The 20,464-nt window shown below is 49.0% G+C and overlaps 1 protein-coding gene across 2 annotated transcripts in view; it reads left to right on the top strand.

The window, feature by feature from the left end:
* Dhx35 (DEAH-box helicase 35) overlaps positions 1 to 13,903 on the top strand; it is a 58,014-nt gene extending 44,111 nt beyond the window's left edge. For both annotated transcript variants that reach the window (XM_038329896.1, XM_038329897.1), the window contains 8 exons: positions 1,344 to 1,439; positions 3,137 to 3,231; positions 4,008 to 4,085; positions 5,308 to 5,437; positions 8,194 to 8,275; positions 9,174 to 9,245; positions 9,801 to 9,912; positions 12,794 to 13,903. In XM_038329896.1, the coding sequence (XP_038185824.1) occupies positions 1,344 to 1,439; positions 3,137 to 3,231; positions 4,008 to 4,085; positions 5,308 to 5,437; positions 8,194 to 8,275; positions 9,174 to 9,245; positions 9,801 to 9,912; positions 12,794 to 12,838 (710 nt within the window). In that variant the 3' untranslated portion in view covers positions 12,839 to 13,903. The remainder of the gene's footprint in view (positions 1 to 1,343; positions 1,440 to 3,136; positions 3,232 to 4,007; positions 4,086 to 5,307; positions 5,438 to 8,193; positions 8,276 to 9,173; positions 9,246 to 9,800; positions 9,913 to 12,793) is intronic.
* Positions 13,904 to 20,464: the final 6,561 nt, after the last annotated feature.

The following is a 20,464-nucleotide window of genomic DNA, read 5'->3' as shown; positions in this document are numbered from 1 at the left end:
AACATAAAAGAATGTAACACGTTTTTGCGTCATTAAACAAATATTTCACAGCATAAACAAATATAGCTCATCTTCAACTTATATTCCACAACATAGGTGATTGGATTCACATTAGGATTTTTAGAGTCTTTAGGAATGGGATTGGCCCTCCCCATGTGAATAAACTCTTTAGTGATATTTACTCCATTGAAATAGAAATTAGATAAAAGTAACTTATGGCCAATATGATAATTTATAAAGTGTGGCAGGAACTGTGGATAACCGATGAAAGGATTGGTATTGGCTCAAGTTCTCAGCACAGAGGAGATTTATTTGCCCCAAAGACCCGGGATAAGACACAAAGATGGGAGATAGAGGGTGAGGGAGAAAGGGAAGGGAACAAGGCAGAGGAGTAAGGGGTGTGTGTCTCAGAGGGACAAAGGACTGTGTCTGGATGACAGGGAGACAGATGTGGCCCATTGGTAAATAGTGGTTCATATCAGTAAGACAGGAAACCCTGTGTTATGATGAGGTGTTTCATTTTAATTGGGCATGTTAATTAGGTGAGCTGAAGGGGGCTTTTGATTGCTGGACTTTAATACCTTGATAGCTGTACTTGGTAGTCAACCTCAAGAGGAGGAAGTGGCCAAAGGAATAGACCTTGGAGGCTTGCTTCAGGAATGTAATCTAATGATCATTAGCAAGGTGGAGGGAATAGGGAGAAGCTTTTGGAGCAGTCATTTTGATGGCTAAAATGGTCATCTGTGTTTGGAATCCTGTGCCTGGTACTGGGGATTGGTAGAGAGGCCTGAGGGGAAGGCGGTAGAGGTGGTAGGAGTGGAGGATGGAGGAGTCTCTGGTTCAGGCCAGGGAGGGTCAGGGCCAGCTAGCCTTGTGACTGCTCGTGTGGTCTGAGCGGAGCAGGATTTTGAGGCACTGTCTTAGGATATTTGTGGCACGTCAGGTCTTAGCCATGGACTAAGATCCAGAAGGCGAGAGAGTGGGGCCCGTGTCATGGGGACCGTGGAGAGTAGTGAGGGGCAGTGGCTGCTGGAGGAGGACAGAGGCCATGTTTGCACTCCAGCTGTCAGTTCTCTCCGAGGGCGGTTTCTGCGGAATGTCCTGTGGGGTGGAGAGAGGGGACACGAGGAAGTGCAGGGTGCTGCCTGTAATGAAGTGCTTGAATAGAGTTCGTTAGAAGCAGCAGCTTTTAAAGCTGGGCGTTGAGCTCAGTGTGACTCTTCTCTTTGATGTAACGGTGCTGTGTTGGGCTGGGTCAGTGGTAGTGAGTCATCTTCCATCTCACAGCGCTGTTCCTCCTCCAGCACAGTGGTCCCTGCCTTCTGACTCTGTTCTTCTGACAGGCCTGGACAAAGACTGTCGTCTGACAGAGCCGCTCGGCATGAGAATCGCGGAGTTCCCTCTGAACCCCATGTTTGCCAAGATGCTGTTGGAATCAGGTGACTTTATTTTGATTTCCAGAGAACTCGTTTCCCTGAATTCTGTGCATCAAAGGAAGAGGGACCAATTATGGTTTAAAAAGTGACAACAGCAATAAAGTATTTATTTTTTTACTAATGATGAACTGTGTGTTTATAAAACACAGTGTAATGTTTGATGCTTGCATAGGGGAAAGCTTGTGTCCAGGTAACTAGCCCGTCATTACATTATGGAGTTCTCGTAGCAATTTGACCTGTACATCATAATGTGGTTACCATAGATCACTGCAGCTCGCTCCTCCAGCCTGTACCTGTAGCCTTTCCGCAACATCTCCAGTCTTGATCACAGCTCCCCCTCTCACCAGCCTCTCGCAGCTCCTGTCTGCTCTGTTCCCATAGTAACTGAAGTGTACAGTGTTCACTTGAACTAACAGATTCCACTGCCTTCCGCATTGTCCTGGGTGACAGAATTTACTTTTTAAATATTGTGCAATAAGTGTTCTCTCACTGTGTGTATCATGTTGTCTTCATCCTGTAGTGGACACCAGAGTGTGCTTTTCCTTCCACATACCAATTTCAGTTCCTTTGGGTGTATGTGGAAGCAGGCCTGCTGGATCATGTGACCATTCTGTTTTAGATTTCTGAGGAGCATCCTTGAATTTTCCAAAATACTGTGCTAGCTTCAGTTGTCTGAGAAATGATCACACTTTGTGCCACATTGACTGTGTGACTTTATGTCACGCAACATACCAAGTTAGTTCTAGTTTCTCTGCAGATTTTTGTGATGTGAGTTAGGGCAAGGTCTGTTTCTTTAGTTACAAACATCTTGGTAGTATAGGAGCTGTCCCCACAATCCCCCCCCGGAATGGTCCTGTTTGTATTTTATGCCTTTGTTATATCAGGTGGCAGTTTATGAAGGCATGTTTCAAAGGTAGCGTTGTAGAAGTTAGCTGTGAGAATCTCACTTTCCCTGAGAAGCAGATCCTAAGTGCAGCAGGAGTGGACTGACTCCGTTATGTTTCAGGCAGGGAGCAGTGGAGACCCAGACAGGAGTGCAGTTTGCTCTGTGTAGTGTCCTGGTTGGTGAGCTGCTGCAGAATCTGTTCTCAAGATGCCGTCTCCATTGCCTTGCGCCGTAGGCTTGTGCCCAGCGCAGAGGAGTACTTAGGAGAGGCAGGCCACTCCACAGCTGGGCCGGGAGTGGAAGGACACTAAGACCAACACAGCCCTACACACTCTTCCCTTTCCCTCTGTGCTTTTACCTGGACTCTAGCCGTCCACATAGAGGGCAGGGAGCAGGCAGGCCACTGAACTACCCTTGGTGACAGGCCAGTGTGGCCTCACCCTGGCTGGCATCAAGAGCCCCTCAGCCTTAGTGCTGCAGGGAAGAATCCTCAGTTGGGACACATGGAGCCATTCATGGCATGGTAAGTACTTATATGCTAGGGAGTTGAAAAAAGAACTATAAGATATGATCTTATTTTACATTTTACAGCCCAGTAGAAGGAAAACATTGGGAAATGCCCTTCACTCATTGCTACGTCGTCCATTTGTAGACACATCTTTTGTGTTCTGGGTAACTTCGGCTGTTCTCAGGATGTCCTGAGCATTGCTGCTGTGTTTGTAAACACGCCTTTTGTGTTCTAGGGAACTTTGGCTGTTCTCAGGATGTCCTGAGCATTGCTGCCGTGTTTGTAAACACGCCTTTTGTATTCTAGGGAACTTTGGCTGTTCTCAGGAGGTCCTGAGCATCGCCGCCATGATGCAGATCCAGAATGTCTTTGTGTTCCCCTCAAACCAGAAGTCTCAGGCAGTAAGTCCAGCTTCTCCCAAGCTCCTCTCACTGTTCTCTTGTGCAGTTTTGTCAAATCTTGCCTAGAAAGTACTGCAGACAGTTGTATAAAGATTCTAGATTGCAACTGAGTGAGTATGCTGTATGCAATGGGAAGATTGCACGGGCACGATTACACTCCTCCTGTATACTGTGGAGGCGAGTCTGTCACTCACTCCCAGTGGTTTTCTCTGTTGTCCCTTTAGTTAACCTTTTAAGACCCTGCCTCTCATGCAGGTGACTCAGAAAAAATATAAAACCCTTTGTCTAACATGGCAGTGTCCCCTTTTGCAGCCCTTCCCTGCCCTGCCATGTTTCAGATTCGTCTTTTTTTAATTTTTATTTATTTTTTTTTAGTGTAATGTCTTTCTTCCACCACTGTTTGTTCATTATTTATCCAGATGCTTAGAACAGGGCTTGGTTGACAGTGGTACTTTGTGGGGAAGGAAGGAAGGAGGCAGGGAGGCATTTTGATTATGTGGCATTTGGTTCAAGGATAAAGTTCTGAAGTAAATGATTTGTGTCTTTGCCATATGTATTGTATCTGCTGCCTCTCAACCCCAGGAAACAAGTGGCATTATTCAGGATCTTTGCCACAGAAAGAAGAACTCAAGAATGGGATCTAAAGGAAACCAAAGAGGAGGTAGTGAACAGTGTAGGACATAGGGATGTCTGTCAACCCTTCTCGAGTAGACCATGTCCACCAGTTCAAGAGGCTCATGGACGTCCTCTTCTAAATGGAATTTTACCCTTTACAGACGCGAGTGCACCGGAAATTTGCTGTGGAGGAGGGTGATCATCTCACCATGCTCAATGTGTACGAAGCATTTATCAAAGTAAGCATGGCTACACTGGAGGATCACACACATGCGCACACGTACACACACACACATACACATGCACACACACACTCTGATGCCCTAGCAGCAAGGTCAGAAGTTACAGTTCATAAACCCCTGGCCAGGAGACCCCTCCGCATTCAGTTAGTTAGACTGCCAGCCTCTCTCTGGAGAGACTGGTGCTGCTGGAAAGGCTAAGGGTGTTTCCTTTTCTTTGTCTGGTTATGTATGACACTTGAGGCTGGCCGACAGCTTGACCTCCCAGTGTCCCACATGCACTGTATAAGGAAAGAAGGACATGTGATTGGGAAGTTCTTCCAGAACGGACCGAGAAGCACGATTGTGTGGATTGAATCTTGAAAGGCAGCCCAGAGAGCATGTTCACTGAGCCTTGCTTAGATCCACATATCCTCTTCCTGGTTAGCCATGGGCAGTGCTAATTTCCATTCTGAGTATTCTGTGGAACTGAGAGCAATTAATAGAACTTAAAATTCCCATTTAAAAGCTAAACAATGATACAAAGCTTTAAAAGGTAATATAAAGGAAAAGGAATAATAGTTCATAATTTTAGTAATTTAGGATAATTTAAAAAGAGAAATACCAGAGTTTTGTTTTTACCAGAGATCTGGGAATGATTGCTCAGTAGGTGAGTTTAAGTTAGCTAAAGTTCACGATCCAGCTTTACCACAGAAGAGTGCATCTGTAGATCGGCATTGGACCATTCTCTGGTTGTCTTTTGAAAAAAAAGTCCTGTGTAAGTTACATTTAAAAATGTTATCATGTTAAAATTTTACTTGAAAGCTTTCTTCCCTGGCTAAAGGTTAAATTTTGGAGCTCTGTTCCCTCTGCTGAAACTCAGCACGATGTAATGTCTGACTCAAGAGTATGGAAATTAGGCACTGTGGTGGAAAAGTCCCCTTGAGGGCAGATAAGGATTTGCAAATGGTTTCTGCACATGCTCACAGCTAACAGACTTACCAAGAGCCATAGGGAGCGGAGCTGACCTCCTTTAGATTGACTTGTGCTTGTCCGTCAGTTCCCCTTGGCTTGCTAGTGTGAAGAGTGGGGCTGGGGGACAGCAGGTAGCGTGTTTGGTTGTTACCCTCTGCTTTAGAGATGGGGTCAGGCAAGTGGGGAAGAGAAAGTAACCTGTTGACGGTATTGCGTCAGCCAAGCTGTCTGACCTGGTGACCGTCTCCTCTGCGTGGCCCCTCTGCAGCACAACAAGAGCTCCCAGTGGTGTCAGGAACATTTCCTGAATTACAAGGGTCTTGTCAGAGCTGCCACCGTGAGAGAACAGTTGAAAAAGCTCCTCGTCAAGTTCCAGGTGCCCAAGATATCCAGTGAAGGTGGGTATGGCTTGTCCCTGCCTGTGGCTGTCCCTCTCTGCTCCACACAGTTAGATTCTCCAGTTCTCATGCTGGGCTGATGTGAGGCCGTGTACCTGCAGCCAGCTTACATCCCGAGCTTCCCACACCCATTCAGTGGTAATGTAAGGCTGGGCGTCTTTATGGAGAGATCCATTTTTCATTCCTGTTGGCTGTTACTCCCTCCCCCAAATTGCTAAAGCTTGTGAAAATGCTTAAGGATTATTAACTTCCACATCATTGCACATATCATCAATATAGTGATGGTTGTTGCAAAAATTTACATTTTTTGACAATGTCTCATATAGCATGTGCTGACCTCAGCCTTACTATAGCTGAGAATGACCTTGAACTTCTGATCCTCCTGCCTCCATATGTGCTAGGATTGTGTGTGTGTGTGTGTGTGTGTGTGTGTGTTGGGTGGGCACATGAGTTGAACCTTTCCTCTACTGGGTTTTGAACTCAGGTCTTAAGGCTGTCTGTAAGAGCCTTTGCCCGCTGAGCCATCTTAACATCCCCCAAATGTTAACTTCTAAATGAATGAAATTCATAGGTATTACATGAAAACTGCCTGTTCTTCTCACATGCAAGGGTTATTAAAGTAGATGCCGTGTGTTTAGCTTAGGCATTCACCAAGGGTAAGGCTATACCAGACGTCCTGTAGCAATGACTGAGGTGCCATTTGTGGCATTCACTGTAGGTTGCACCATGCCAGGGTCTCCACATTCTCTCTCTGTCTCCCACTGTATGGTGTGCAATTGATGGTGTCTTTAGTTTACAGAGGAACCAGGAGGACCTGGGAGGAGCCACATGACCTTCAGGATTGCATAGCTTGTAGCCTGCCAAGCCAAAGACCTAGCATCTAACTTCTAGGAAGTGGCACACTTGAGCTCATTTGGCCGTTTTGAAGCCTGCTGTGCAACAAGCACCTCTGACATTTCCTGAGACGCTGAGTGTGCTGTGTGTCAGCTCACACCATCTGAGTGTGCTGTGTGTCAGCTCACACCATCTGAGTGTGCTGTATGTCAGCTCACATCATGCTGTTTGCACTCTGGGAGACGTGTGTGCTAGGCCGGGCAGCAGTCTGAGTGTTGTGTGTTAACTTACATCATGCTCTCAGCGCCCTGGGAGACTTGGGCTGCTTTTATCCCATGTGTAGAAGGAAAATAATGCGGCCAGTAGGCTAAGGGAACCTGTTAGAGCCAGGACCCCGGAAGTGCTGTTTGCTTTTCTACTAATAAAAGGTGATTGGCTATGACAACAGCTTGGTTCACTGAGAGACCAGCGCAGTGAAGAGAGGTATCATGGAGACACATAGACTGTCATGTTAGGCTATAGGGTCTTGTAGAAGTGACAGTGTAGACACTTCAGTAACAGTGGGTGACAGTGGCAAGTAGCAGAAATAAGTGGAGGGAAGGAGAAAACCGCCAGAGCTTGTGCAGGACACTTGTAAGGGTTGCCAGCTGGAGAACATCTGCCCAGAGTCCTGTCGCCTGGCAGATAAATGACAGCCTCCCTCTGCATCTGTCTTCACCTGTCATCCCACTGCCAGCGGGAGGGGTATGTTGAATTAAAATTCTCCCTAATAAGAGGAGTGGGGTTTCGAGGGTCACAAACCGTTAATTGCATGCATTTCTACCCTCTCTGAAACAACCCATGAGAACAAAGCATGCTGTGTATGGGGATTCTGACCAGCTGGAGGGAGGGGCTGCATCTGGATGGGCGGTGGACAGAATGCAGGCTTGAGGTTTAGCGTCTCTGCTGGGAACAGTCACGACAGTCAGACAGGACAAGCAATTGCATGTAAATTACAGTGCATCTAGGAGTTAGAGAGCAGTAAAATGTATTCCAACGGTTATGCAGTTAAAAACCAAGTTTATTATAGACTGACTTTCTTGAGCCTGTTGGATAGGTAAACAAATGATTAGAATATAAAATTCACCAAGAAGAAATAAAAACACACAAGTAGTAATTTAATTTTTAAAAAATAAAAGAATGTAGTGTAGCCTCCCCTTTCCCTGCCAAAACCTGCTGTAAAGAATTCAGTAAAATGATTTTTGAGAGCCCTGTAAGGCTCCCACCTGTAGCAACCTGTTTGCCCATGTACTGTGCTTCATCAGAGCTAAGATATGTATCCATCGTTATTTTATATATTACTAAGAGTGACTGCCACTGTAATTGTGTCTTGACTTAAGTGAGTTAAAATGGCTTAGAATTGATGAAATAGAGTATATCTTCAGCCATTAAAACATGATTATCCCCTGCATGGTAATTTAGAATTCATCTCATGGCTATGAGCTAGTGCATGGAGATGCTTTATTCATGAAAGATGTGTTTGCTGTAGCAATAGAAATGTCAGTTAAAAAGGAACAGAATGTTTGGAAGTGGTGGAGAATTGCAAACTAGCTGGCAGTCAGAGATAGGGCGGTGTGCTTTCGCAGTTTGTGTCTCCACAGTGCTTTGAGCTTACTGGGCGGTTTGTGGAGCCGCTGTCTTGCATCCAGGCCTCTGTGCCTGGGCTTGGTTGGAGAGCCCTATTTATGGGGGCAGTCCTGCCTTGTTCTTACAGTTATTGGGGGAGGATGCGTCCTCAGACGCTGAGCGGTTGTCAGACATGGGAGCGCAGGGTCGAGTGTGCTCAGAGATGGTTCAGGTGGCCAGGTCAACTGGGGAGGAGCATGTGGAACGCAGTGCCAGGGTGCTGGGTCTCACCAGCCTTCTGTTGCTGCCTTGTGCAGGTGATCCGGATCCCGTCCTGAAGTGCATCGTGTCGGGCTTCTTTGCAAATGCTGCGCGGCTTCACTCCTCTGGAGCATATAGGTACGAGGCCATAGTTCATGGTGCAGAGGTCAGAGTCGAGCGGCTTCTAATTGACATCAGGTCTCCTAAAACCGAGTGAGGTTGGCTGTCAAGCTTCCAGCAGACTGTCTTTGCTGTCTGGGAGAGTCCTAATGCCCAGTGCAGCTATACACAGTGACACGTGTTTAGGATCTCAGTGACATATCTACATTTCAGTATGGGAGGAACCATTAGCAGTATGGTCTAGAGAAGACTTTTCCCAGTGGGCTGTTCGTTGTGTCCCAGTTCTATAGGACACAGCCTGGCATGTGGGGCGGCATTTTGTCTTGGGAGCCTTCAGGTTTTTCTTCACTGAGTCCAGTGCCTCCTGCCGTAGCCTCTCGTCCGAGTTTCACTGCAGTAGGGAGTCTGTGGGGCCTCAGTTTCTGTTGGGAAGGGATCGTTTTGAGAGGGGATAGACACGATTATTATTGTGGATTAACATTCTCTTCCTGTGTGGTTTGTTCTGAGTGTCCACAGTGCGCCCCCTCCCCTGCTGGGCTTGCTTGGCAAGCACTGAGCTGCTGAGCTAACCTCAGACCTTTATATTTTAGAAAGAGAAGGGTCTTGCCAGTTGTCCAGGTTGCTCCCCCCATCCTTCTGACTCAGAATTGCGGATAGCTGGGGTTACAGTTGTTACTGCAGCTGTCCTTCACCATGCCCAGCCCTCTTCTCGCCTGATTTATTCTTGGTTCCTAGGCGGTAGTGTTGGTGGAGGTGTGTCTAGAGAGTAGCATCTCATCTGTGTGAAGTCCAATGTACATGCACCTGGTGGTTAATACTAACACATTTGTAGAAAGGACTTGCATATGTAAAGTGTTCCAGGTTCTTATAGTAAGTGCATGCAATGTGCTTCACACAGAATTCTCATGTCTCATAGGACAATCCGTGATGATCATGAGCTGCACATCCACCCTGCCTCCGTCCTCTATGCAGAGAAGCCACCCCGCTGGTAAGCCCCTCCTGCTGCTGAACTTGACCCTGCATGTTCTCTGGGTGGGCTGGCACTACAGGTGCTCTATTCCTTGTCTTGACTTGGGTGTGCTGGGTTGCCAGGATTTCTGCTTTATCAGGGAACCCCTAAAGGTAGACAGCACTCCAGTTACTACCCAGCTACCATACACTGTACTCAATAAAATATTCTTAAAAAAAAAAAAACTTAAGCAAAGGGATGGAACACATGTACCAGCAGCACCGCCTGGAACCATGTTGGAAATGCAGGTTCTTGGCTCCACCCAGCCTTCCCGAATCAGAACCTGGGACGATGCCCATTGTTTAAGTCCTGGCAGTGTTTCTGATGAGCATTCTTTGTGGCTAGCTGGAGAGCCCTGGAAATCATGCAGGATGTAGAGATTGCATCTGTGGAACACAGTGACTTAGCACTCGGTCGGGAGGCTGAGTGAGCTGCCGCGGTGCCTGTGTGTAGAGCCGTACCCAGACAGCGTGCAGCTGCTGTGCTGAGAGCAGCGGTGAGTCAGCGTGTCTTTCCATCCATTCTTTGTTTCAGGGTTATCTACAATGAAGTTATACAGACCTCCAAGTATTACATGCGAGACGTGACTGCCATAGAATCTGCTTGGCTGCTGGAGCTGGCTCCACACTTTTATCAACAAGGAACGGTAGGACTGGAGGGAACCTGGCCCCAGGCAAACAGCAGCCTCTTCATAGTGTTGTCTGTGTGTGTTTTCCATCTCAGTACCTAGAGCATTCCCAGCCACCCCCACTGACACACACGCACGCACGCACACTCACACAGTACACAGGTGAGACCGTTACTACTTGCACTTCGGAAAACAGATATATGATTTCTTCATTTTTGCAAAAATAAATGGTTCATTCATTGACCCCCAAGTCCATGCATCCTTCTAATATAACTTAGTTGAGAGATGGTTGATCATGTTTGGAAGACTGGCAGGTGCACTGGGTCCACAGGCTTTCTGGCTGGTGAGGGCACAGACTGTTCAGTCTGCACTGTGCTCTAAGTGTGTGGTAAGTTAGTGTAATTACTAGTGTGAATGTGCGTGCATGCGTGAGTGTGTGTGTGTGAATGTGTATGTGTTGCTGGAAATTGAGCTGAGTGATTGTTTTCAAGCACGCTACCTTGAAATGATTCCCTGTTAGTCCATTTTAGTCATTGTTTTTATTTTTAAAACTTACTTTACTGCTTTTCAATTAATGTTTTTTTAGTATTGTATTTTATTTCTTTGAGGCCTTTTCCACCCTGGGCTCCTCCTTATGGCTGATCTTGAATTAATATCATACTGCTTAGCTATAATGTAAGAAACTTACACCGGGATCTTGCTTTGTTACCAAGTATCCTTTGTGCTGCTGGTCAGTAATTTATTTCTGCACGTCTCTGCTCGGTAATACGTTATGATCACTTTTAAGCAGTTAGTTGTATCTTCACCAGATTGACTAGCAGAGCATCTCTATTTCCCGCTGTCACTGTGGGATCCCTGCCTGAGGAACGTCCTTCTGTGCGTCTTCAGCGCCATCTTGTGCTGGAACACCCTCTTGTTTATTTGCAAGTGTACTGCTTCGTTTTTATTTTGGAAGGATAGTTTTCCTCTGTGTAATTCTACCTTGGATGAATTTTGTTTTGTTTTTCATCTTAACCCTTTAAAGAGTTCTGTTGCCGTGTGCAGTGTCTCTGAGAGGCCAGCGGCCATCCTCGGGCCTCCCTGTGTGTGCAGAGGGTCTTGTTTCGCCCCTTTGAGGTTGCAGTCAGCAGGGGTAGAGCAGTAGCTGCCTGCCCTTGGTGACCCTTTTGAGATGCCACAGACCTGCTCCGTGTGTTTGTTCACGTGTTTTGCTCTTGAAGAGTGATCCCTCCTCTGTGAAGCTGAGGAAGTTGCCCTCTGAACCCTTGCATCATTTAATTCTTAGGTCAAAGAGCATGGCTCAAACCATTGCAGTTCTTCACATGTCCTGACACGGGTATTTCAGCTGGGAACCAGACGGACTGTGGGTGCACGGCGTGTCTCGGCTCTGTTGGGTTGAACAGAACTTACCTGGAGTAGAAGAAAGCCTCTTCCGTCTAATCGGCTGGAAACAGCAGCCTTCAGGGGCCGAAGCCATAGTTAGAAAGGCAGGCAGGGTGCGGAGAGTGGGCGTGCTGTGGAGGGCCTGTTCCAGGAGCAGGGCGCTGCCCTTCGGGAGGCAGCCCAGCACTGGAGAGAACTGGCTGACAAGCTGAGTGTTTTTCCTTCTCAGCTCAAAGTTAGTTTCTGTAGGTCAGACCCACAAAGTTAAGGGGTATATTGCTTCAGTGTGTTGAAGAAAATGACAAGGTTAGCATTCTGTGTTTATCTCTTCTCTCAGAATTTCTGCTTTCGGCCCTCACCTGCACCATGAGGAGAGGGTTGTTGAGAGCCGGCCCTTTAGAAACCACCCAGGACATCTTCACTATATGGCAGAGCTTCCCAGAACTCTTTTGTGGCAGCTTGATATCTTTTCGTGTTGAGGTCCAAAGGTGGAGCCATTTCTTCAGGGACTCTTCAGGTTTCCAGGGGCTGCCGTGTAGGGCGGGTCTGCTGCCTTGGACACAGCGCAGAGCCTCTGGGCCGTGTGCAGCCCTCAGTTGTTGGCATGCTCTTCCTGGCGCCTCCCGTGGCTTTCCATCATTTGTCTTTCAAAGTTGCTTTCTCTCTGTAGAGGCTCAAAGTCAGCTTTGTTTATACTCGGCGTTCCTTCCAGTAAAGACACCAGAAGTGGCTCACAGGCTGGTGGTGCCATTGCCTCTGCCTGGGTGAGGCCACACGCGTCCAGAATTAGTTTAGGGTCATGTCTGGTGAGGAACAGAGAGGGAAGAATTCAGAGAAGCAGCAAGCCCACCGAGATTTGCCTCAGAGAGACCCTTGGGATCTAGGAGAGCATCTGGCCTCACTGTTTGAGGATCTGTGCTCTCCTCTCAGGCACAAGTGTGTAGAAAGCCTGGAATCCGCCTATGTTCTTAGGCCTGGGGCCTGCTGGTCTGTCAGCTCACGTTGTTGTTGGTAGTGTGCTGTCTCTTCATGGCTGCAGTTCTCTTGGGTTCTATGTGGTCGGTCATGTTGGATGTGCTAGGACATGGGGTTTGGGCACTAGCAGTTGGGGGTGCAGCATCCTCTTGGGAAGAACTTCTGGGTGCTAGCCTGGCTTAGCTGAGGGTCTGTGCCTCATTGGCTTACGTTATTGACGGGATGTCAGCTCCCCCTCCTTTGGTGAGGAGAGATCCCTGATTAGAAGCTTATGTTCATCCATTCTGCCTCAGATACATATTTGAGAATTTGTAGGAGTTTGGATTTGCCATAAAGTGTGTTTTCTCCCTTAGTGCTCAGTTGTGCCCGTGGCGATGTAAGGAAGCTTCTTGTTATTTATAGCTGGCCTCCTGCAGACAGCTTCCCAAGAGCACAACATTCCTGGGGACCGTGTGGGCTAGGTGGAGGATCTGACTGGAGTCGGCTTGAGTCTGCTTTCTCAGTCTCACCATCTCCATTAATGTTTCCTCTTCTCTTGCAGCACCTGTCCCTGAAAGCCAAAAAGGCCAAGGTCCAGGACCAATGAGTGGAGCTCAGCACGTGGCTGCAGGGATGGCTTGACATCCTCCCTCCGTGTTTCTGGTACAAGCTCAGGTGGCACAGGCAGTCGCTCAGGTGTGGACTGCACCCTGCACATTAGCTCCCTCTTCCTGCTCCCCTCAGCATTTGTTATCCTCGCTGGGACCCAACAGGAGTCTGAGCATGCCCAGTGTCCTGCTGCACTGCTCCTAGACCAAGCAGGAGTTGGCTCGGCTGTGCTCTGGCCTCCAGTCCTCCCTCTCGGTAGCCAGCACACTACTCCATCAGGCACCGTCCTGGTCCCGCTCTGTGGCAGGCGAGGAGGGGAGTGAGCCGCTGGAGGCTGAAGGCTGTGTAGACAGGGCTCTCTCGCTGCCTGTGTTGGCCTGTTGTGCCCATGGTTGTTGACTACTGCGGTCCACTGCTGCTCTGTGCAGCAAGTACAGAAGGAAATGAGGGCACGGGGCCCCAAACCAATCAGCTTCTTCCTTTCCTCTGCCCATGTCCTGGCTTGTCTGCAGCGGGAGACTTAGTGCCATGATGGTGGGCCATGAGGAACTCACAGGCCCTGTCTTTGTTAGCCAGTGGGCTTAGCTTTCTCTCAGAGCACGATGCCACATTCTGGTGCCAGCGTCTGGGCGCCAGGGAAAGTTCATCAGCCTCGACCCCACAGGACTCCTCTTCAGCAGGAATCCACCACAGTTTAGACACCCTAAACTCGTGTAGCTCAGGAATATAACTCTTGTATATTTATCTTTGTTCGTTTGCTTGCATTTTCGCAAGAACACGGGCAGCTCCCCCGGGCCCTGCTCATACCCACCAGGGCTGCTTTGCTGTGACGGTGGTGGCACTCCAGCACACGACAAGACAGACTTCTCCCTACTGTCTCAGCGGTGTTTATTTTAAAAGCGTAGCTTAAAAGTTTATTTTTGTACTGGTTTGAGTTTGGACGTGCCACTTTGGCGCCAGACCTCTGCCATTTTTATTTCCCTTTTATAAATGTGTAATAGTGGTGCGTTGTTAATCACAATAAATCTTTCTATCTGAGGGGACGTGTGTCTCCTGTCTGTGAGATGGTCCGGTTCATTATTCCAGGTGAGGCCTGGCAGTGGCTAAGATACCCGATGCTGTCATGTACAGCAGCTGGGGTGGGGCGCACATCGACACAGAGCCCCATAGTACACATTATGTGCCCGGATGCTCTCAGACCTTGGTGGAGCAGAGCGTGGGGCGTTGTTTCAAGGGAGATCTGAAGAGGCTCTCACTCTTGTCAGCTGCGGGCTCCCTACTGTTTCACCAGTGTTTTTGTGGGTGCGTACGGGCAAACCATAGTGTGCATGTGGTCACCTCTGGAAGCCAGAGGTTTCCTCAGGTGGCATTTCCCAGATACAGCCCACCTTATTTTTGAGACAAGGTCTGTCACTGGGGCCTAGGGTTCTCCCTCTCAGTTAGGCTGGCTGCCCGTGAGCTCCAGGGCTCCCCCTCTGCCTCCTTAGGGTCAGGATTATAAGCGTGCACCGCCACTCCTAGCTCTTTACATGGCTTCATGGAATCCCACTCAGGTTCTGTGCTTGTGTGCGAGCACCTGATCAATGGAGCCATCTGCCCAGCTGCCTTCTGTTGTTTGTTAGTTTTAAAGACGTTTTAATTGTATTTTTATCTCATGTGTTTTCCCTGTGTGTGTTATCTGCACATGGGCATGCCTGGTGACTAGATACAATGGAATGGATTGTGAGCTAGCTGCCACGCGGGTGCTGGGAACTGGACTTGGGTCCTCTGCAAGAGCAGCAAGTATTCTCTCTCTCTCTCTCTCTCTCTCTCTCTCTCTCTCTCTCTCTCTCTCTCTCTCTCTCTCTCTCTCTCTCTCTCTTAAAGGTTGTGTTGTAGTGGAAGGGAAAGGGGCTAGAGGAACCATATCCTTAAATTTGAGGTCGCAGATCTAAAATGGGAAGCTGTGCATGTACTCCAGAGTGGCGCAGATGGGAGCAAGCCAGCTTCTCTTGCTGCTTCTGTCTTTGCACGTGTGGTCTGAGTATGTAGTCATCTCTGTAGCTCCCCATCTAGACAGCTGCCTTCCGACTCTATCTCTTGTGCTACACTGCATTATAGCCTTTCTGGGTAGAGGTGGACTCTCACCATCCAGAAAGTCTGCACGAGACTGTGGCCCAGGGCATCCTTCATGCATTTCCATGTGTTCCACAGGTGATTTGTTTTGGATTGGAACCCAGGCTCTGGCCTGCTTTGTGGGTCAGCCTGCACATGTTGCTTGAGCCCTTGGACTGTGTACATGGTGTGGGTATGAGAGGGGCAATGCTTGTCAGCCAAAGGCTGGAGAGTGGACCGGGAGGGAGGGGGAATGATGTTATTGGGTGGTGATTTATTTCTTTTATTATTATTATTTTATAATGTTCTTGGGGGAAAAACAAATGCCAACAATCTTACATCAGCCAACCAATTAAAAACCAATAAAAAATGTAAACAAAAACACAGTGAAATCCCAGAGCCCGGAAACTGTTGGGTGTGGGCTGTGTGGACTGTGGGCCAGCTGGCATCAACATTGAGCCCTGCCAGTCCTGGAATGTAGTCCCAGTGCTGATGCTCTAAGGTGGTTTTGAACATGTTGAGGCCAGCTTTGTTCTTGCCTGCTTACGTGGCTCCCAGTGCAGAGGTCCCCTAAGCCTTCTGCTTCTGCAGATACACTCTGCTGCTTGCGGTGTCTTCTGCAGGGAATAGGGATGTGGGAGACTGGAGCAGTGCTTGATCCTGAGAGTCTCCACAGTCAGGTGAAGACCCAGTTCTGGCGAGGCCTGGTCTGCCAATAATGCCGCAGTCGCAGGCTTCGAATACAAAGGTCCCTGTTCTTTGTTGGTGTCAGCTTGGTGGGTGAGCTCCTGTCTATGTTCTGACCACTCATGTGGCCCCTGCATCGGGACACCAGGGACTCTTAAGAGCAGTATTGGCTGATAGGAACTTAGCAGCCCGCCTTCTGCCTACTTTAGCCTTTTTCTTGATTGCTCCCTCACCCCATTTTAATCTGGTTCTTCTCTCTCTCTCTCTCTCTCTCTCTCTCTCTCTCTCTCTCTCTCTCTCTCTTCTCCCTCCCCCACCCCTCTCTCTCTCTGTCTGTGTGTATGTGTGTGTGTGTGTGTGTGTATACTGAGGCACATGCAGAGGGTAGCTAGGTATTGGTCTTTACCTCACCTGCTGATGTGTCTGCCAGACCAGCTGGCCCTCAGGCCTCTGGGGAGCCTTCTGTCCCCACACTTATCTCCCTGTAGGAGCACTGGGATTACAGATGCATGCTACTGTCCAGCTTTCTGTGGGCTCTGGGGATCTGAACTCAAGTCCTCGCACTTCCAGGGCAATGGTGTTACCTGCTGAGCCGTCTTCCCAGCCCTCATTACTCTATTCTAAGGCACAGTCTTAGGTTCATGTAGTGTTTGCTCTGCCCCTCGGCTGCTGTTTTGACTTGTGCAGGACTGGGCCCCTTTGCTCCCTACCCTGACTTCTGGGTTGTGTCCCCATATCATGAAGTTCTTGATAAAAGAACATGGGTTATTTTATATATTTTATGCTGTTTTGACGAATATTTTTCCTTAACATTTATTTTAGTTTGCTGATCTTTTTTATATTCGTTTGTTTCATTTGAATAACAGTTTACCTCCCATTTCTCTTTTCTTTGCTTGTCTCCTTCTGTCTTAGCTGAGTTTGCTTTGGGAGCTGTCAGGGGCCTGAATGGGAGCTGGGAGCTGGGAGCTGGCATCGCAGTGGGGGTGACACCAGCGAAGGGTGAGGTGTCAGGGGCACACAAAGTGGCCCCCAAGTCATCAGTGAAAGACTAATTACCTCAGTAGGAACCCGGGCAAAGGGGTGAAAGAGAGGCTCATGCAGACAGACCCGGAGGTCCAGCAAACCAACCAAGAGAGTCAGGGCCCCACCAGAGAAAGGCGCTAAGACCGCAATTACACGACCCTTTGCACAGCCCACGAGCGGACCGCGGGTAGCAACAGTGTGGGCCGAGTGGAGGCCATTGTACTGGAATCAGGTGCTAGTCGGCTCATCACAAGGACATGCCCCACAGCATGTGATTGGTGGGAGGGTGTGCGGGGGCCAGTATGGAGGATGACACCGAGGTGTGTTGTAAAGTCCAGCACCTTCACGCCTCATACAGTCACCGACATGGATGTCAGTAAGCGGGGGGTGGGGGGGAGTGAGAAATATGTGGCTGTCTTTTACAGAGACGGACGCAGGCCCATCACGGGCGGTGCTGGGATTGTAGAAGCGTGGACAGAGAGAATTGAGTCTGGTGATTGGAATGCTAAGACCAAAGATGTGTGAAGCAAGGGGTCTCTGGGCGCTGTAGAGTTTGCTCACTGGATAAGCACCTGAGTTTAGAGTCCAGCACACATAAAAAGCTAGGCATGACTGCACTTGTGCCTGTAACCCCAGTGCTGTGTGGGGTGGAGACAGGAGGATTGCTAGTGTGTACTGTCTGGAGCTTCCTTCTCTGACCTGTGCTCATACAGCTATACATGTGGGCACCATACACACACTTGTCCACAAACACGGGTACAGACAAAGGAGGAGCTTCCCCCCACCAACCCGTGCTCATCTGGAAGTCGATCGGCATTTCGGGACACAATCCTAGCCTAACCAGGCCTTCAGGTGTGTTTATCGGTGGCTCCTGCGGGTCACGGGATTGGTCTCAGTGGTCTGCTCGTGAGCTGCAGCGTAGCTTGACAGAGTTGCATCTCCCGTGGATGAAGGAGCTTCCAGTGTTTACAGGAACAGGGTGGGGTTAGTTTCCACCTGCAGTTGGAAAGCCAGCCAGTCACAGCAGCCGGGCTGGCACTACCCCTGGGTAGGAATGAGCTCACGGGAAAAGTCCTGTCCGTGTTCATGGATAAACAGTGCTGACACCAATGGGAGCTTGTGTGGTTTCCGTGGACCCAGCTTCTCCATATTTCCAACATAGGAGGCAGTCAAATGAATGGCAGCTTCAAGATGGAAACGATGCTTTCAACCTGTGTAGACGCACCCCGCCTTCTGTCTAGCTGGCTCCAGGTCCCAAGTTTAATGAAGGATAAATTACATGTAATGAGCACTCATTTTGTTGGTTTTGACATAGTGTACTGTCACTGGTCGTAAGCATCGGATACCAGCGTGGGCACCGGAACGTTCCCTGGTGATCCTCTATAGTCAGGGTTCCCTGTTTCCTTCTGGTTTTGGTCCTGTGCATTTGTTTTTTTTTTTTTCCTAGGATTTCCTAATAAATGGAATATGACTGTTCCATGTCTGGGTTGGTTATCTTCATGGTCAGCTTGACTAGATTGAGGTCACTGAGGAGACATGCCTTATGGCTTCGAGATCATTTCCAGAAGGGTATAGTGAGGACACACCCTGAAGGAGGGTGGCACCGTCCCAGGGACTGGGGTTCCAGACTGAATGAAAAGGAGAAAGGGCGCTGAGTGCAAATGTTCCTCTCCACTTCCTGCCAGGATGTGCCTCGCTCCCACTGGCGTTCCTTCACCATGGGCTGTGCCTACGTTGCTTTGGTTTGGTTTTTATCACAGCCAGGAGCGTAGCAGTGTTTACAAGTCTGAGGGGTCAGGCCCACCCAGACAGTCACTTTGTGAACCGTGGCTCCACAGTTATCTTTGGATCGGATTTCTTTGTCAAGCAAGGATGACAGCTTGGGATAAATTACCCCCTTCGTTTGCACTAGTGCTGGATTGAGTTTCAGAAGCCCTGGCTCTAAGATGGTTCAGTGGGCAAGACTCCTGCTATCTCTAAGTCCAACTATATCCTAGAAGACACCCCTGCCCCTCCCCCATCACCAATGTGGACTCCCTGGTGCCAGGATGTATGGGTCTCCTCTAAGGAGGGCTTTGAATGATGGAGATACAACATCCAGGAAAGCATCAGATGCAACGATGGGCCATCTAAATGGGCTGAAGCTAGAGGTAGCCAGGGCTATGTCTAGGAGGGATTCTCAGGGGCCCAGAGTGGGGCCCCCTGGTCCTGGCGATTGGGACACCAGATTTTTTGTGGGGAGCACATCCAGGTGGGGCTGCTGGCTACCCCAGGCAAGTGGTAGCTTCAGGATGGATCCTCTCCTAAACATACAGTACTCTAAGTCCCCAGGAACAAGCCTGGTATATAGATACCCTCAAACCTTATCTGGTCAGACACATGGATATTTATCATTCCTAGTGCCTCATGTCTGGGCTATCAGTGCGCGCACCCCTTTCCCCCCCATTCATTTCAACATTCAGATAAAATGGCCTAAGATACAACAGTCAACATGATACAGTTTCCGCCCTCATGGCCCTCAGGTGCTAGATCAGCCCACCCTTACCAGGGATGTGGAGGTTCTGACCCACGGCAACTCCCATCCAGTCGGGTCCACTGGTGCTTCTGATGCTGCAGAGTAGCACTGTGCTGCCCTCTGCTGGCCAATAGGAGTCCTCGCGTCTTGACCGATGAGTTTTGGTCACTTTTCTGCCAATCTGGCAGAGCAGATATGTAGGGACAGAGGCAGCTGAGGAATGATTTCCCCTTATTCCATTCATGCCCTTGACGCCCCTCCCTTGCCTGTAAGTGCTTGGATCTAGAAGTGGGAGCTTTGTCAGTATAAGGACTAGAGTCCATTCCCAGAACCTGTGTGAGCGTGCTGGGTGTGGTGGCACGTGGGTCGTAATCCCAGATGTGGGGAAACATCCAGGCTCACTGGCTAGCCAATTCTGAGCTCCAGGAGAGAACACCAGGGCTTGGATGTGGGAACTGAACACAAGTTCCAGGAGCCATCTTGTTCAGCTGGTGCCTAAGCATGTTCTTTTATTTGTTTGTTTTTGTTTTTCTAGACAGGGTTTCTTTGTGTAGGACAGCCAGGGAACTCACTCTGTAGACCAGACTGGGCTCAAACTCTGAGATCGACCTGCCTTCCAAGTGCTGGGGTTAAAAGTGTGTGTCCCTACTGCCAGGCCACATGCAGTGTTTTGAGACTCCCCAATGTTCTTCCCACGAAGAGGTAGAGTCTGTCCATCACCCTTCTCTGGGATTTGTATGCCTGGGTGCCTGTTTTTATTCATGGAAGAATGTGAGGTGATGCTGTGTGCAGCTGGGCCACAAAAGGTCATTTCCGGGACACTGAGCTGCCTCTGAGCCAGTAGGATAATGCCAGAATGTTGGCAAGACCAAGGACTGGTCAGGCAAAAGTCCCGGAAGATCCCTTACCTTATTCATACCTTCCTGCCTAGGAGCTAGAGTGCCACTGTGGAGGTGGGTCCTTTCAAATCCAGCCTGATTGACCATCAGCAGGCAGAGCAGAGGCAAAGTCATCCTATTGTGCCGTCTAGGTTCCTGACCATCTGTGGCTATGATAAAACGTGTCATGCCTCCAAGTTTTGCGACGCAGTGTGAGGCAGCAATAGTGAGAGGGGCATTGTGCTGATGTAGGACACTGGACCTGGCTACAGTGACCCAGAGGGCCTTTGCAGCCAGGCCTGGAACTACAGGCTACCTGGAGAGCTCTGCTGCTCTGGGGAGGTGCAGCCTCCTGGGTGATCCCTAGGCTTGTTTTGAGATGTCAGTCTGCACAAGTCAAGTTCATGCTGATGTGAAAGCAAGAGTT

This window comes from Arvicola amphibius, chromosome 5 (genome assembly GCF_903992535.2).
Source record: "Arvicola amphibius chromosome 5, mArvAmp1.2, whole genome shotgun sequence".
Taxonomy (NCBI): Eukaryota; Metazoa; Chordata; class Mammalia; order Rodentia; family Cricetidae; genus Arvicola; species Arvicola amphibius.
This window is presented reverse-complemented; position numbering and strand designations above follow the sequence as displayed.